At 39.8% G+C, this 17,011-nt stretch overlaps 1 protein-coding gene across 5 annotated transcripts in view; it reads right to left on the minus strand.

Moving 5' to 3' along the window:
- The window catches only part of LOC106515527 (dipeptidyl aminopeptidase-like protein 6), a 251,853-nt gene that overhangs the window by 55,858 nt on the left and 178,984 nt on the right, over positions 1-17,011 (minus strand). For all 5 annotated transcript variants that reach the window (XM_014005367.1, XM_014005368.1, XM_014005365.1 and 2 more), the window contains one exon: positions 5,435-5,549. In XM_014005367.1, the coding sequence (XP_013860821.1) occupies positions 5,435-5,549 (115 nt within the window). The remainder of the gene's footprint in view (positions 1-5,434; positions 5,550-17,011) is intronic.

Genomic DNA, 17,011 nt, shown 5'->3' on the forward strand with positions numbered 1-17,011 from the left:
GTGTGTGTGTGTGTGTGTCAAATGTGTCTGTGTGTGAGAGAAAATGGAGTGGTTGTCAGGTGCACTTAGAAACTAGCTGGCTAACCTGTACGGGGAACATCCATCAACTTAGCCTCTTAACTGAGTGGAAACAACTCCTCTGACAAGCTGAACCACAACAATTTGCTGCTCAGAAAAGGCTGCCGTTGTTGCTAAAATGTTTCCCCTCCGAGTGTATTTGGCGCAAAACCAGATGTACTAAAYACCTGAGGAACAAATTGCATTTGCTCTTCTCCAGATTGCATGCCTTCATAAGAAGAAAAATACATTGCTCCTTTCAAATAGATTTTTAAGTACATTAAGTGGAAYAAATTGCATACAGGGATTGATCAATGATTGATGTGGAGCATAGCTCTTAATATTTTGTGTGACCACCCTTGTGCCGTCATAATCAATCCTGTAAGAATTGATTTTGAAGGCACATTTGCATCCAGTTTTAGAAGAATCTCATTAGGTGGGCTGTTCCAAACATCTTAGCGATCTAATCACAGATTTTCTGTGGATGTTTTTGGCTCAAATCCTTTGGTCTCTTGATGAAATTCTAGACATCACTTCTACTACTCCTTTGTATTTTTTTTATTATGGAGACAGCTCTTAATGACATTGGCTCTGTGTTTGAGCTCATTGCTCTGCTGAAGAACAATTTGGAAGCCAGTTAGATTTCTCTCTGATTGTATTACATGATGGAATAGCATCTACTTGTATTAGCATCTCAGCAGCTAAGACACCACTGACCCTGACTAAATCTTCAAATGCAACACTAACTTTGTAGGGAATTTCCCCCATGCTTTGTTACTGCATCATTCTCCAGCTCTTTGATGAACAAACTGCCTTCTGCTGCAGACAGAAATTTCAAATACCAACTCATCAGTTCAGAGTATGAGCTGTTGTTTTACTGCGCCCAAGTTTGGATGTTTCCATGCATAATTAAGTAGTCTGACCTTGGTTCTATGCCTGCCCTTTCACTTTACAGTTGCAATTTGTCCATAAAGTTTASCATTGGCCAAACCTCTCCATGGCAGTGAGATGAGTGTACCTGGGTCCCGTAGGGTCCTGCCAGTTTTAAGCTGTAATTACTGCTGAATGGCTTCAAACTTTGGAGCRAAATAAGCATGAGTCTCATCTGCAGTTTATTTTTCCACGATGACCGACTCTCCAGTATGGTCTTTAACTACTTTGTCCACTTTGTACATTTTTCTAAAGATATTCAAGAGTAGATCTTAATAAGCCAGCCTGTTTTGAAGTCTTCACATGGAAGGAATCTTGATGATGTCATAAAACTAACTTGTAACTTGCTGTTGTGCTCAGTCTTGCCATTATTATGCACATACATCCCCTAGTAGAAAAAAAAAATTCCCTTCTCACCCTCCGCGGGTGGTCTCTTTCATCCTCTGAGCTCGGGTCCTCTACCAGAGGCCTGGGAGCTTGAGGGTTCTGCGCAGTATCTTAGCTGTGCCTAGAACTGCACATTTCTGGACTGAGATGTCTGATGTTGTTCCTGGGATCTGTTTTAGCCACTGCTCCAGTTTGGGGGTGACTGCCCCGAGGGCCCCGATGACCACAGGTACCACTGTGGTCTTCACCTTCCAGGTCTTTTCCAGTTCCTCTCTGAGGCCCTGGTATTTCTCCAGTTTCTCATGCTCCTTTTTCCTGATGTTGTGGTCACTTGGTATTGCGACATCCACCACAAYGGCTTTCCTCTGTTCTTTATCCACCACCACAATATCCGGTTGGTTCGCCATTACCATCTTGTCTGTCTGGATCTGGAAGTCCCACAGGATCTTAGCTCGGTCATTCTCCACTACCTTTGGGGGTGTTCCCCACTTCGATCTTGGGGCTTCCAGTCCATATTCTGCACAGATGTTCCTGTACACTATGCCCGCCACTTGGTTATGTCGTTCCATGTAHGCTTTCCCTGCCAGCATCTTGCACCCTGCTGTTATGTGCTGGACTGTCTCAGGGGCCTCCTTGCACAACCTACACCTTGGGTCTTGTCTGGTGTGGTAGATCTGAGCCTCTATTGCTCTGGTGTTTAGGGCCTGTTCCTGTGCAGCTAGGATAAGTGCCTCTGTGCTGTCCTTGAGTCCAGCTTTTTCCAGCCATTGGTAGGATTTCCTGATATCAGCCACTTCAGTTATTTGTCGATGGTACATCCCATGTAGGGGCTTGTCCTCCCATGATGGTACCTCTAGCACCCCGTCTTCTGTTCCCCATTGCCTGAGACATTCGCTGAGCACATCGTCCGTTGAGGCTTTGTCCATGATGTATCTATGGATCTTGGATGTTTCATCCTGGACAGTGGCTCTCACACTCACTAGTCCTCTGCCTCCTTCCTTACGGCTTGTGTACAGTCCCAGGGTGCTGGATTTGGGGTGGAACCCTCCATGCATGGTTAGTAGCTTCCGAGTCTTAACATCCGTGGCCTTCATCTCTTCCATTGGCCAGCTAATTATTCCGGCAGGGTATCTGATTACTGGTAAGGCATAGCTGTTTATTGCACGGMTCTTGTTCTTGCCATTGAGCTGGCTTCTCAGGACTTGCCTTATTCGTTGGAGGTATTTGGCTGTGACTCCTTTCCTTGTGACCTCATCGAGGTTGCCATTTGCTTGTGGTATTCCCAGGTACTTGTAGCTGTGCTCTATGTCTGCTATTGTTCCCTCTGGGAGTGAGACCCCTTCTGTGCGGATGACCTTCCCTCTCTTTGTAACCATCCGACCACACTTCTCTAGTCCGAATGACATCCCAATGTCAGTGCTGTAGATCCTGGTGGTGTGGATCAGTGAGTCAATGTCTTGCTCACTCTTGGCGTACAGCTTGATGTCATCCATGTAGAGGAGGTGACTGATTGTGGCCCCATTCTTGAGTCGGTATCCGTAGCCAGTCTTGTTGATGATTTGAAATATATATATGTGAAATCACCAGTCTTGGAGGATGTTCTTTCAATTGTTTAATTTTGTATAAAAATTAATTTCCTAGTAATACCGCAAAACTATCATTTTTCAAAACTCCAACCTTCTTTAATTAGAAAATATAAGTGACGTCAGTCACAACATTTTTTTTAGATTGGGTAGGATCCATATTGAAGAAGTTATTACAATATCATGAGACAAATGCTATGTCATTAGGACTCTGTTGCACCACCTCTGGCTTCTATGACAGCTTGGATGCTCTCGTTATCAATTTGGCTCCAACTGTCTCTCTTTGCTGTTGCCAGATCATTTGCAGGTTGGAGATTTGTCACTGATGGTTTCCTTTAATGCACCACAGATTTAAGATCTGGGCTGTTTGCAGGAAATGAAACACTGTATGTCACTCTTGTAATTAAATTCTCATGTCCTTCGTCCTATGGTAAAAAAGCATTTACATACTGAAATATAAAGTCGTCTTCATCATCATCAAACATCCATTCATCTGATGGAGTAAGAAAAGTGTTCACAATTTCAAYAGATTTTAGCTATTACTGAAGATGTAAATAACTTAGATCCCTCACACCTTTACCTGACATGCAGGCCTTTACCATCAATGACTGTGGAAAATGACATGTTTTGTTCTGGCTATAATCTTCATAATCAACATATCTTGAAGCATTCTGTGATGATCTACCTTTTGGATTTATCTTTTCCTCTCTGTTTGAATGGACATCTCTCATGTTGGAACCATGACTCATGGCAAGCTACTTTGTGCAATGGCTCTCCAAAGTGTGAGCTCTTCTTTTAAACTGAAGAATAAACAACAGATTTAATCTGATGCAGGTGTTTGTTTTAGAACTGAAGTTTACAGAGTGATTCATTTTTTCCCTTAAATTTGAGTGATTCCATATTATTTTTTCTTCATCATCTAAATAAGTGAGCGTGACTGACTACAAAAAATCCTCTTTCTTCTGTTTCTTCACGTCAGAAAGTTTGGATTATGAAAAAAATATTAGCATATCTGTGATTTATATTTKACATGGGTTGTATAGCTGGTAGCAAAATTCCATTCCGCTTTTTCACACCTAATAAAAACTACTGTAATAGATTTTCTTCTAGAAGTGCCTACTTATTTGGTTTATATGTTTAGGGGATATGTTTCTTCAACATTGTAAGCAAACAAAAGGACACCTTATAAAACTTTGTAGAATTCAGGGATTCAATTAGCAGCTCATCCCAACCGCGATAACCTCAAGAAGGAGTAAAATAAAAAAAAAAGGCTTTTGTACAAACAAAGCATTGTCCTTGAGGAATGATTTATGGAATCACAGCATCCTCAGGCTTTACTCTGTTGCTCCACATACCTAATTATATCCCTTCAACATTCAGATTCAACTTTGACAAGGCCAGCACATTTATTAATATTTAGAAATCTTAAAAAAAATCCTTCATGAGAGTCCCTTTGAGGTTCAACAAGCTAAAAGATCTAGTTTTAATGAAGACACGGTACTTCTGTTTAAACAAGTAAAGAAGAAGCAGCGTGCACATTAAGATAAGTTAAAACAATTTGGACATGCCCTTCTTTGTCTTCATTTTTAAATTATTTTTTTCCAAACTCCTTCAGTTTCATCTTATTCCAGTTCATCAACATCTCAGAATGAGACCAAGCCATAGACAGGAAGTGACGCAACGCATCAAGCCATGTAGCACTGAAGCCTTAAATGAGAGAGTTTTACTCTTGTGATATTTTGAAKCTTTCCTACAACAATCAACGATTAGAACGACTTAAAGATAAACTGAGCTCATGTTTTGTAGTCTGTGACCCCGCCTTGCCGCCGCGCTTTCAACATTTTAGGAAACATTACCTGCAATTTTTTTTTTAGAGACGGAGCATCATAAACAAGGACGCGCTGTTGTCATAAATTAATTATAGTGCACGCACGCTGACAGCTATATTAACTGATTCCACTGTGGCAGTGCATAAAACCATTTCAAGGAGCTTTATGAGCCTGAATGCAAACAGATGGTCTACTGATTAAATCTGAAAAAGAAAAGGAAGCCTGAAGGTCAGTCACAAAAAGCTTTAAAACAACTAAGTGAAACGCAGACAACTAAAAATAAATAAATAAATAAAAATGCGACCAAGTGAAGAAAGCTCACGAGGGACTTCTTTATGAAGAAACTAATGTTCTACAAGCTGAATTCAATGAGCTTTACTGACCTTGACTACATTTGTTAAAGCAAGAGCGCCCATTTGGATGTGGAGTGATATTAGGGCAACGGTCCAAACACTGCACCGGTGCCCGGGCCACACAAGGACAGAGACACACTGACACTCGCACTTTGTTCTCTGTGTTGTTTGTGGGGAGATTGATTGTGAACTCTAATGGGCATGTCTGTGCATAACAATAGCTGTGTAAACAGAGCAACGTGAAGTGTATGCAGTGGTGGCGCCCCCCCCCCATCTCCAGTCCTGCGCCATGTACCTGGTGTCAACAGGATGACGGAGGTGACGATCAGTGAGCAGATGACCAGAATGACAAGGAGGGCGATCGCTATTCCCTTCCAGTTCCTCTGCGGAGGGTTACTGCCCACCAGCTCCTGCCGAGATGACAGAGAAGAGGAATAAAATGGTCAGTGGAAATGTGATCGACAGAGAGAATCAGAATGGACAGTGCAAAATGAAGGAGGGTGGGACAAACGAGTTGAGTGAGGTGGGAAAGAAAAGTCAAAAATCTGGATGAATGGGGGCAAACGTGAAAAGCTCATAGGAAGTAAAGATGGGGTTGTCAGTCAAGGACAAACATGAGTCARAGTCGCAGCTTCTCAAGGAGACGCGATAGCAGCGGCGGCAGCAGCAGCAGCAGCAGGCAGAGGAGGAGGAGGGGGAGAATTCTTAATGAGCGAAGGATCAGCAGCCATCATGCACAAACGAATGTGACAGATAAAAATGGAGCTCACGACACGGTGGTGAATTGCACGCTTAACGACAGTGCACAGAGAAGCTTTGGGGATGGCAAAACGGTTCGGGATAATGAGCAACCTTGAGGAATAAATGTAGATTTTTTTATTTTTTTTCTCTCTGACCTACAAATGCATAGAGAAATAAACTTATTCAAGCATCACTATAAGGTATGGGATGTAGGTGTAGTTTGGGGAAAAAAATGCAAGTTCAGCTGTTTATATGTCTGCAATGGAAAATGAGCAACATAATGTAAAACAGATTTGACACTTGGCAATGTGCAGCAGGTGGTTCAGGGAACAAATGAATGAGTGAAAGATTTGCACAATACAGTATATTACAGAAACAACTCCAGACCAGTCAGCAGCAATGGACAAGTCTGAATATCATCCAAATATTCAATCATGAGCAGTGTGGTTTCAGTTTTATTTCTTTTTTTCTGCATAGCATTTCAAAATAAAGTCTATCAATAAAAAATGATGTCAGATATTTTAAAAGCTATAAAGTATTTATAAGGAGAAAATAAAATAAATCCCTCAGATAGGAATACAACAAAGACATTGTGCAGAAAAGCTAACATCATGGACTCTTAACTTAAGTGATTGAATATCAGGTAAATGGACTTCTTCGTATGATGAAACTTTCACCTCTTATCTGCAAAAAAGTAAAATACTTAACCAACTTTGATGATGAATCAGGAGTTTCAGGCTTATAATCTTAAAATTCCCAGTCTGTCATCAAAACAAATGAAGCATTCTGAAGGAGAGGTACACATCCTCCAAGAATAAATCCAATCGTTTTCTATTCAAGCACATATATGGATGCATAAATGAACTCTCTTGTTAAACATAAATCTAAAACTCTAAGAAAGCTGACGGGAAATAGCTACACAGCTAATATACTTTAGCAAATAAAGGGCAAACAAGAAGATAGAAGGTGTAATTTTTAAAACCAAGCAGCCCTGAACATGTCCCCATCAGCTCCAATACTCTGACAAACAAGTATTAAACCATTACCATGAGTGTGTCCACAAAAAAGGATCCATATAACAAACTGTGAGTGGAGGATTAATACATTTCTAATGTATTTATAAAGGGATGAAACAGAGAAGCAGAGCACATACTTTGGGGACCTATGACTGCAGTGTTAATGAATACATACTGGGGCTTTAATGAAGCCGAATAGCTGAGGTAAGAAACAAACCTTTTAGTGACCTCTTTCCCACCGTAATTGAAAACAGCCAAGGAAATCATTAGCMTGCAGATAAGAGCAATCAGGTCCATTTACCCGACTGTCCATTACCCACATTTATTAAAACCAAGAACAGGTTCATTAGTTGGATGGTTATTTGATGGTGAACAAGCAGGACACCTCAAACAGCCACAAGAAGTACAAAAAAAAAAAAAAAGAAAGAAAGAAAGCTTGTGTCTCAAATGTTGTTTTGCATGTAACATGTCTGTCAGGTTTGTTAGTTGTAGAACACAGATAATATTTAATCAATGAGCTCATTATAGAGATAGGAGGGAAAAAAGCTGTACCGATGTTAACCTGTTTTATTTTTTTATTTTTTGGAAGTTTCAATCTCGCCCTTCTGTCAGTGTGAGAAATCTTTAAAGATAATATCCATCTGTGCTTCAAATAACAAAGGGAACATTTTACCTTGGTGAATAAGCTGTTTACAATATACCATAATAAAGGGTGTAAATATTCTAAAATCACTAACTCAGTGTTACTTTAAGTCGCTGTAGAGACTTTTATGGTGACTGTAACTGTCCTCTTTTGGTTTTATTGTAGAGAGATGCAGTTTTTTAATGATTAAAAAGGAACTTAATAGTACAGATGTGTTTTGCTGAGGTGTAGTTAAGTGGAGAAGTCTTGAACCTGCAGTAGATAGCCATCAGGATGATTGGACTCAATGCTAACAAATCCAATAAAGTGTACACACGCTAGTAAATGTATTCAGAGAGTGGTCTTGGTTTTAAATTCATAACTGTTTAAAGCCCAATCTTCACACCCACCCCCACCCCCTAATGAAAAGATAATGGCCACAGGGGAAAAAAAAAAAAAAACATACAGGCTTTTAGCTAATAAATTTATTGCTTCTCACAAAAATAAATCACGAGTTCTGTTCTTTTGCTTTTGATTGATGTTTTTTTTTTTTTTTGGCTCATAGTTTCACCTTTGAGAATAAGCAATTAATTAACAACTATCACTTGTGTGTATTGCATCTGTAAGTAATACTCAGCCAAAAAAAAAATCAAAAACAAAACAAAAAAAATAATTGTAACTGCTTTAGCTTATCTAACCTTCAGAGTACAGATGTAAAACTGTAGGTTAATTATTCATTGCAAAACAAAATAATTGTAAACATAAAACAGACTAAACAGTAGATCCTTCATGTGCACAACCTCTGCTGTTTAGGTACATAAAAATAATATTTTGACAGGACATCTTTAGCTCTAGTCACAACCAAGAATTTCTTCCATTTAAAGTGAGGCAAAAAGATTCACTGATCAAAAAATTCTGTTATTTGAGCTCTTGAGGTTTTAGAAGCAGCACGGCTTCTGCTTGTTAAATTTCGGCATCAGAAGATCAAATGACAAGCAGCAAGGTGACAGCAAGAGCCTCAAACACTTGCAGGAAAATGACTGGATGTTACTAAACAGAGAATCCCTCCACGAGTCAATCATACTCTGACTGCTTATCAGCCACTGCAACAGAAAACTTCAGAGGACGTTTTTAACTCCAACGAGCAGAATTTCTCATACATCCAAGGGTGACTGGAACAAATGGATGCAATAAAAATTATCTACATACATAAATAAAAGTGTGCCAAGTCATGAGCTCAAGTCTTCTCTGAGGCCCACAGTGTTGTGCTGACAGTCTCCAATCTGATTTAATTTGCTTAATAAAACTGAGCTATTTGACAGAAAGAAAAAAAATTGTAGAGAAATGAAAACCACAGCAGATTGTTCTGGATCATTCTGGATTCTTTGTGTGATACATGGGAGGGAAAAAAAGTGGAAAAATAATGTTTAATCTAGAATACACATAAAATACAATTTTCAGTAAATGGTAAATGGACAGTACATATATTGCTCCTTTCTATCCATCCAGGACACTCAAAGCGCTTCACACAACAGACATTCACCCATTCACACATGAATTCACACACTGATGATGGCAAACTACAACTGTAGTCACAGCTGTCCTGGGGCACACTGACAGAAATGAGGCTGCCATACACAGGCACCACCGGACCCTCTGACCACCATCAATAGGCAAGGTGGGTAAGGTGTCTTGCCCAAGGACACAACGACTGAGTCAATTGGACGGGGGATCAAACCGGCAACCTTCCGGTTCCAGGATGGTTCCCGTAACCACTCTACCACAGCCGCCCCGCAAAGAAATATAAAGCAAGAATGACAGCAAGATCAATCTCCATCATACTCAAAATATATTTTAAAGAGCCAATATTATGTGTTTCTCAGGCATACATTTAAATACTATATCATAATAAAGTATCTATGTCACCTTTAGTTGTTATTAAAATGCTGTTTTTATGTTTAAATAGAAAATAAACTTGTCTTCTCATCACTTCCTCTTCTAAACGCCTTGAAATTGGCCTCTGTCTCTTTAAGAACCACCGTTCGCTTCTGTTTTGCCCATTTTGGTGCGGGGGGGCTGCCATGATACAGTTTACTCGGCGTCTGAAAAAAACATTTCCTCAAAGGTAATTTTAATCTGAAAAGAGCTTCACTGAGTGAGAACTAATGTTAAGAGCTCAGCAGAGAGTTATGTTTCACTTTCACCCGAGAGCCTACAGGAGTCATGGGCCGGGTGTGTGGGGTGGTGGTGAGGGGGTGTGATCTGCCAAGAGGAAGCTCGGCTTAAAGACATGTCCCAGGGGCGTTTGCTCCTCAGCATGGCTTTCCAAAAATGCTGCAGGATTTCTCAAACATGCATGCATGAGTCAAAGCAAGGCTTTGGGCATGAGAGTAAAACATTATAACTTGATATAAATCTCAAAAAAGTTTATTTTACATGATATTGCCCCTTTAAATGTGCATTGTTCAGCAATGACTATTAAATGTATTTTGCAAATAGCAAAGATGTTTATTCTGAGTCAGCAACTTAAACTGAAATTTATGTTTGTGTGTGAACATGTGCATTTTCAACTTAGAATGCATAGCTACTGAAACTAAAGCCGCAAGGGGGAAACCATGAATCACTCACAGCATTACAAAGAGCTTAAGAATGCAAATGCACTTCTCACAAATACATACATGGGTCAGGAGTCATCTCTTCTAAGAGAAGCAACAAATATCTAAAGTCCTGCCCATGCAAACAAATTTGCGGGACCATTACAGTAAATCCACTCAGATTTTCTAAGCAGAACCAAAGGATCTTATTAAACATAACTGGGCCCTTTCAACTTCTATAGTCAGAGATGAGAAGTCTGTAAGTTTGTAGCTTCACTAATTAGAAATAAAGTTCAGCAGATGGTCAATTAGGAGTAAATAAGCTAACAAATCTGCATGTGTAAAAACACCCCAAAAAATGTTAAAACTGTCTACTAATGAATTAACAGGTCTAAGCAAGTCAAATTACTTATGGAAAAAAGTAGATATTTAAAATTGTTAAAACAAAGTAAGTAACTGCAGCAGTGCTGTTTGATTCCGAAACAGTTATAGATAAAGAATACTGATAACTGGACCAAACATGGTGAAACCAAAAAGAGCACAGACCAAAAACAAAACAAAAAAAAAACTAGCTCAAAATTTGTGTCACTTCTTTGTTAATCTCTATCTCTAGAGGGCTAATCACTATACTCAGTCTATCTTTAGAGTACAGACAGGCCAGAAACCTTGCCTAACCTTCGCAATCCTGCCTCTGTGATCTATAATTACAATAATGACTGGACTAATTAGCTCGACCTGATGTGCCGGAGTAATGCAGAGGTGGTTACAAGGAGCTTGGCAGAAAGGAGACAGACGAGGTGTAAAAACGAGCAACGCATCAGAATCTCACAGGAACAGCAAATAAATAAAAATGTTCGGAAGCTGCTGGAGAGTTCTCTGACAGCGAGGCTTGAAGCATGACCAGAACATGACAGAGAGGGTACAGTACAAGAGTCTACGTTGATGTGAATATGGCCCCAAAACTTGAATAAAAACAAGATCCCACTGTGTTCCAGTTCACAGTAGCTGTCAATGTGCAAATCTGCAGAGCATGCACACATTATTGGTGTTTATTCAACCCATGGGGTGTAGGACATGACACCGTGACAAGGGTTCTTCCAAAGAGAAGCTACGGATCCAACTCTGAGACTGAACACTTGAAAAGGCAAGCTAAGATTATTCAACATTTTTTCCACAACTGATTAACTTCATTTAAATGTATTAAGTTCTGGGTCAAAAAGAGGGGTTTACGACAGATGGATTGTTGTTTTATTTACAAATTAACAAAGACTTGACCATCCAGCCTTACAGCCTATCCAGAGCAACAGGAGAATGAAGATGACAAAACTGTAGTTGGTAAGTCCATATTTTATTTGCCCGTCCTGTTGCAAATTCTGTGACATAATAATTCGGAAAACAAAAATAGAGAAAACTGAACATGTTAAAAATATGATGCAAATAGGATAAAAAATCAGGACTGGGTGAGACTAAATCAAACTTTGCTACACTCTTGAAGACTCCAAGTACACAACAAAGGCTAGAAAAGTAGATTTTGAAAGATATGTATTTATTGGGCATGTCCCTGGTATGTCCCAGGCTGGATTATGTCTCTCTATCTCCATCTTCTTCTGCTGCCACAGAGGCAACAGGTCCAAAAGAGAAAGCCAGACATCTCTCTCCCCAGTGACACTTCCCAGCTTGTCCTGGGGGACCCCGAGGCATTCCCATGCCAGAGATGATACATAACACCTCCAGTGATTCCTGGGTCTTCCCTGGGGCCTCCTACCAGTGGGATATGCCCGGAACACCTCTAAAGGGAGGCGTCCAGGAGGCATCCTTATCAAATGCCCAAACCACCTCAATTGAGTCCTTTCAATGTGGAGGAGCAGTAGCTCTACTTCGAGCTCCTCGCCGTATCTCTAAGGCTGCTCCTGGCCACCCAATGAAGGAAGCTCATTTTGGCGGCTTGTATCCAGGATCTTGATCTTTCGGCCATGATCCATACYTCATGACCATAGGTGAGAGTTGGAACAAAGACAGACCACTAAATCGAGAGCTTTGCCTTTCGACTCAGCTCTTTCTTCGCCATGACTGACCGAAGCAACACCCTCATTACTGACGATGAGGCCCTAATCTGTCAGTCCATCTCTTGCTCCATCCTACCATCACTCTTGAACAAGGCTCCTCCACTTGAGGCAGAGACTCTCCCCCGACCCGGAGGTCAGGGGTGAGTCTTAACCCGATTCCTGGTTGCAAAGACTAACTCTAGGGACATGGCTGGATTATGTAATACTACCAAACAAACACTCAGGGTACTCTAAAAACATCTGTCATAAAGCAGATATCTGAAATGTCTTTGCATGTTGAAGCTTTAGGATGGCCCATTAATGGAGTTAAGCGGGTACATGATTGAAACATAAATTACCATCCATCCATCYGTCCATCCATCCTATTCATATTATTCATTCTTCCTTTCAGGGTCACAGGGGTTACTAGTCCCCAAGTCCAGCACTGTGGCCCCTATGCGACAAGAAGTATTTGTCTCTAGACTATAAATCCAATTCACAAAAGGTAAAAAAGGTACCACTTTTACTTGAGGCCAGCAACCTGAGAAAGAAGTTGCTGAAACCTGTACAATCTATAAAATTTTGTCCATTCAAAGGAAGTGCAGCAAAGACAGACCTGTGTACTTTTCCGCAAACCTCCAAAAAGTGCAGCGGCAGAATGCATCGAGTCAGTCAGCACAGATTTAGTCAGATGATGAGTTCCTCACTCACTGACACTTTGACAGAGCCAACATGGCACCWGCCATCAACAGACACACACTGCCAACTAAGTCAATGAAACACAAGGCACAGACTCTTCAACAACAGATCCAGCTCATAAAAAAGTGAGAACGATGTCTCTCAGCTTGCTGAGGGTTGATGTAGACTGATAGAGCTAGTAACAGGGGAAGATAATGACCGTTGGGATGCATTCAATATTAAGGGTTTTGTCCGAAGGAAAAATAAAGAATCACAAAAAATGGAATGAAGGGATTGTAGTAGATTTGAATAGACATAGTAGATGCATATGTTTAGATTTTTAAAAATCTTGCACAGAATTAAGAATATGTATTTTGAATTGCTTGGTTTGCTTGCAATTATGATCACTTATTTGATAAATCTGTATTGCTTATTGCTTGAGGCTACTTCTGCAGTTCCTCAGCTTTTTCAGACYTGAGTTTATTCACATAAACACCAAGTGTAGGTGCCATTTCAGCCCATTTTCGCTTTTCTGAAATGTGATTCAAACCTAAAAACTGAGGGCTTTAGAGCCTCCACTTCTTCTATCCTCTTTAAACAGACTTTTCGTTTGCAAAACCACGAACAGATTAATCTCAACTTCAAATCATGTTCTGTCGTTTAGGCAGTCTTATGCAAAAATAGACCTTCTCGAACACTTTTGTCAATCAGATTTATTACAAAAAAAATTTATAAAGAAAGAAATCCAGCTATTTTCTCCACAAGTCTGATTGTCAGTGCGATTGCGATGACGTCCAAACCAGTTCAGTCTTGCGACACTCGTGATACGAGTGCAACACTAAGGTTTTCAATGAACAAGCCGACTTGTTTGTTGCTCATGACAGGAGAGATGTTTCCATCTGGCCGGCATGTGGATGCGTGTGCTTGTTGCTCTCAGACCATCCAACTAATTTGTTTGATTTGAGTATGAATCTTTTCCAGTCCATTAGAGAGACGCTGGGAGGGCACCACTGYCAGCTGACCTCTCTCTGCAGAGTGCACAAAATCACATCTGAGGAAAAATAACAGAATCACCACTGCTGCTTGAGGAGTCAGGACACACAGACACACACACACAGACACACACACACACACACACACACACACACGTGTGTGTGTGTGTGTGTGTGTGTGTGTGTGTGTGTATAAATGTGGATCAGAATGGCTTTAACAATGTGAGAAAAACATGTTTAATACACATCCATCAATTGATTATAGTATATTGACATTAAATATGGTTTTGAAGCTCTTACTGCTCTTTAGWATGCAAGTCCATATTCTGCAGAAGCAATTAATCCCATCTACTCTKTTTTGTTATCACTATGGAAACAGTAGGAATAAACAGGGTATTTATCCCTATGGCTATAGCCCCTCTGCATGGTAAATGCCTATTGACATGGCTAAGCAAGTGACGAGGCACACGTGTAGTGGAAAAGCGTTCACAGCTTGCCTCTCATGCATAATGTATGAGGGCAGATTTCATTTTTTTTTTTCAGTCTTAACACACAGTTTCTTCTCATAAAAAAATAAAAAAAAAACAATACAGATGGCGGTCAGAGTTTCAAGTCATTTCGTCACTTTCCCTGTGGCGGGGTGCATCTGCACGTGTGTCAAGGGAGGCAAAGTGTACCCAGAAATGTTTATATGGCTCTTTGGAGCAAAAGATCTACTGTCATCGTTTCATTTGAGAACAAAAAATRTTCATTTTAGAGTTGATACTTTACAGATTTATTATTTTTTTGAAAAATACAATGCAATATTTATTTGGCATTGCACAAGGCAGGTGATCCCCTATTTAGCTTACCACAGCATAAACTTGGATGTGGTTAAATRTTTGTTAGCAAAATATCTCATTGCTTGCATTGGCTTCTTATKGGTTTCTTAGAAATGCCTCTTAAAAAAGGATCAGCTGAAACTTTTACAACATATCATTAGCTCGGTGTTAGAAGCTACACTCTTGTGTGAACGATATGTGCTGACTCCATTCACAGGCCTTTCCCCTGTGATTTAAATTGGATCTATATGGATCACTGGTGACAAACTCCACAAAAAGATGTGGAGGTTAAGTCAATATAACTGTCTCCACGTGTTTCCATCTCAGTACGCTTCAAAAGGCAAATCTCAAGTGTTAAATTACACATATGCAGCGTATCAACAAATCACCTACAGACATGATGTTTGYACAAGTTCCCACAGTGAAGAGTATAAGTCAAATGGATTTACCATAAATCAGACATTAATTCAAACTGACACAGAATGGAGCCACAGCTGTTAGTTCTTCAGGTAAACAGTGGGGAAGCCTTCTGTTGGCTTTAGCTCAGTTGTGCAAAGATGGAGTTATTAGCTACTTTAAACCAGCCATCTAGTGGCTCAAGTAAATAAAGAATTAAATGTATCGAATACATGTATCTTGCCAACACCATACGATTGCTGAAATTGTCTAAAGTACACTGAAACAGCATGACRTAGCCTTTGATATTTTGGTGAGTAAAACTGAATCATGCCTCATATTTACAGTCCTCTAGCTAAATTCTTGTTGACAGGGATCTCATGCTACATAGGTTAGGAGACCATGAACCTGGCAAATACAAGATGCATGATTTCACTACTACTTCTGCTAAGAAGTAGAAAAGAGAGAGACATTAAGGAAACAAAACAAGTAAATGACAATTATCAACCTTGTTTTAATTTATCGTGTGATTAATTATCATTTTGCTTATCACTACAGGCTTACAATTCAATCATCTAAATTTTACTGCAAAAAAAACTGATTTTAATGATGCCAGCTCTTCTGAAGCTTAATACAATTGATAGAACTTTAATGATCACCCAAAATAATTTAATTGTGTTACTACTATTTCTGAAAGATACTGTTTGTGCAAGTCATTCTTCTCTTCTTGATTAGATGTAGAGTTGATGCTGGGAAGATTTTTTTTTTCTTGCAGAGATGACAAAAAAGGAAAATGATTTTACTTCATTTTCTCATTCTTTCAGACAGTTTCAGCACACAGTGATCGTGTGAAAAAATATAGCCCAAAATTCTTAGGCACTCTTCTTTGAGTCCAACTGAACTATCTGACGTTTCAAACCCTCTTGTAAAATTGAGAGAAACAAACTTCCAAATGAAAGCGTGAAATCCAAAATAAGCAATTTCCCCGATGCGTGGCTGCTTCCAGTTTTTAAGGCATAAAAAATAAATAAATAAAAATCAAACAACCTTCCAGACAGATGACTGCCACTTGGAATATCTGCTATGTAAAGATCAGTTTACACTCACAGTCTGCTCACCTGCTACTTGACTTTTATGAGATGCAGGTTCGCTGCTCGAGCTCACTCAAGTGTTTTGCATGGAAACTTCCTATCTGAAAACTAACTGAAAACTCATCTGAGCCACAGTAGAAAAAAAGGAGAGACAGAAAGTGAGTGAGTGAGTGAGTGAGTGAGTGAGTGGGGAAGAATACAGAAAAACCACAGACAAAAGAGAAAAGACTGGAGGGAGTACTTGATTGCAGAGTGCTGCGTGTCCCCCAAAGCCCACACCCAGAGTGATTGGTATTCACTGTGGCCAGACAGCAGCGCCAGGGTGTGCTGCRTCTCTACAGAGCAATTTCAAACTGAAAAGTATCCTTCCTATTGTTCTTATCTATCAGCCTCCATTCAATAACACACTTGTTGTGCCTCTATGACAACCTAAATTGGAGTCAYGGAAACAATATGCCCTGGCAGCGACATTTGCTTCTGGGAAATGAAACGCCCCACAGCCCCGCCAACTTCAGGCGCAAGGGTCTATAATAAAAATAAATAAATAAATAAAAAATGAAGCTACTGCTCTGGTTGATGTTGATGTTGGCTAATGYATTCTGGCCTGCTGTTTCTCCACCCTTTTTTCCAACAAAATATGAACACTGATGTCAACACAATACATTTCAAGCCTCTTTTATATCAAAATGTTTGGCTGAAGAGCTCTCATGGTGACAAATGTCTGATACTTGAGAGACATTTTCTTTATTTCTTTTTTTTTTCTCAGTGGGTAATACAAATTGCAATCTCTTGATTTCGCCTGCAACATAAACAAACAAACAAACAAACAAACAAACAAACAAACAAACAAACAAATAAATAAATAAATAAATAAAT

Source organism: Austrofundulus limnaeus, unplaced genomic scaffold, assembly GCF_001266775.1.
Source record: "Austrofundulus limnaeus strain Quisiro unplaced genomic scaffold, Austrofundulus_limnaeus-1.0 Scaffold30, whole genome shotgun sequence".
NCBI lineage: Eukaryota > Metazoa > Chordata > Actinopteri > Cyprinodontiformes > Rivulidae > Austrofundulus > Austrofundulus limnaeus.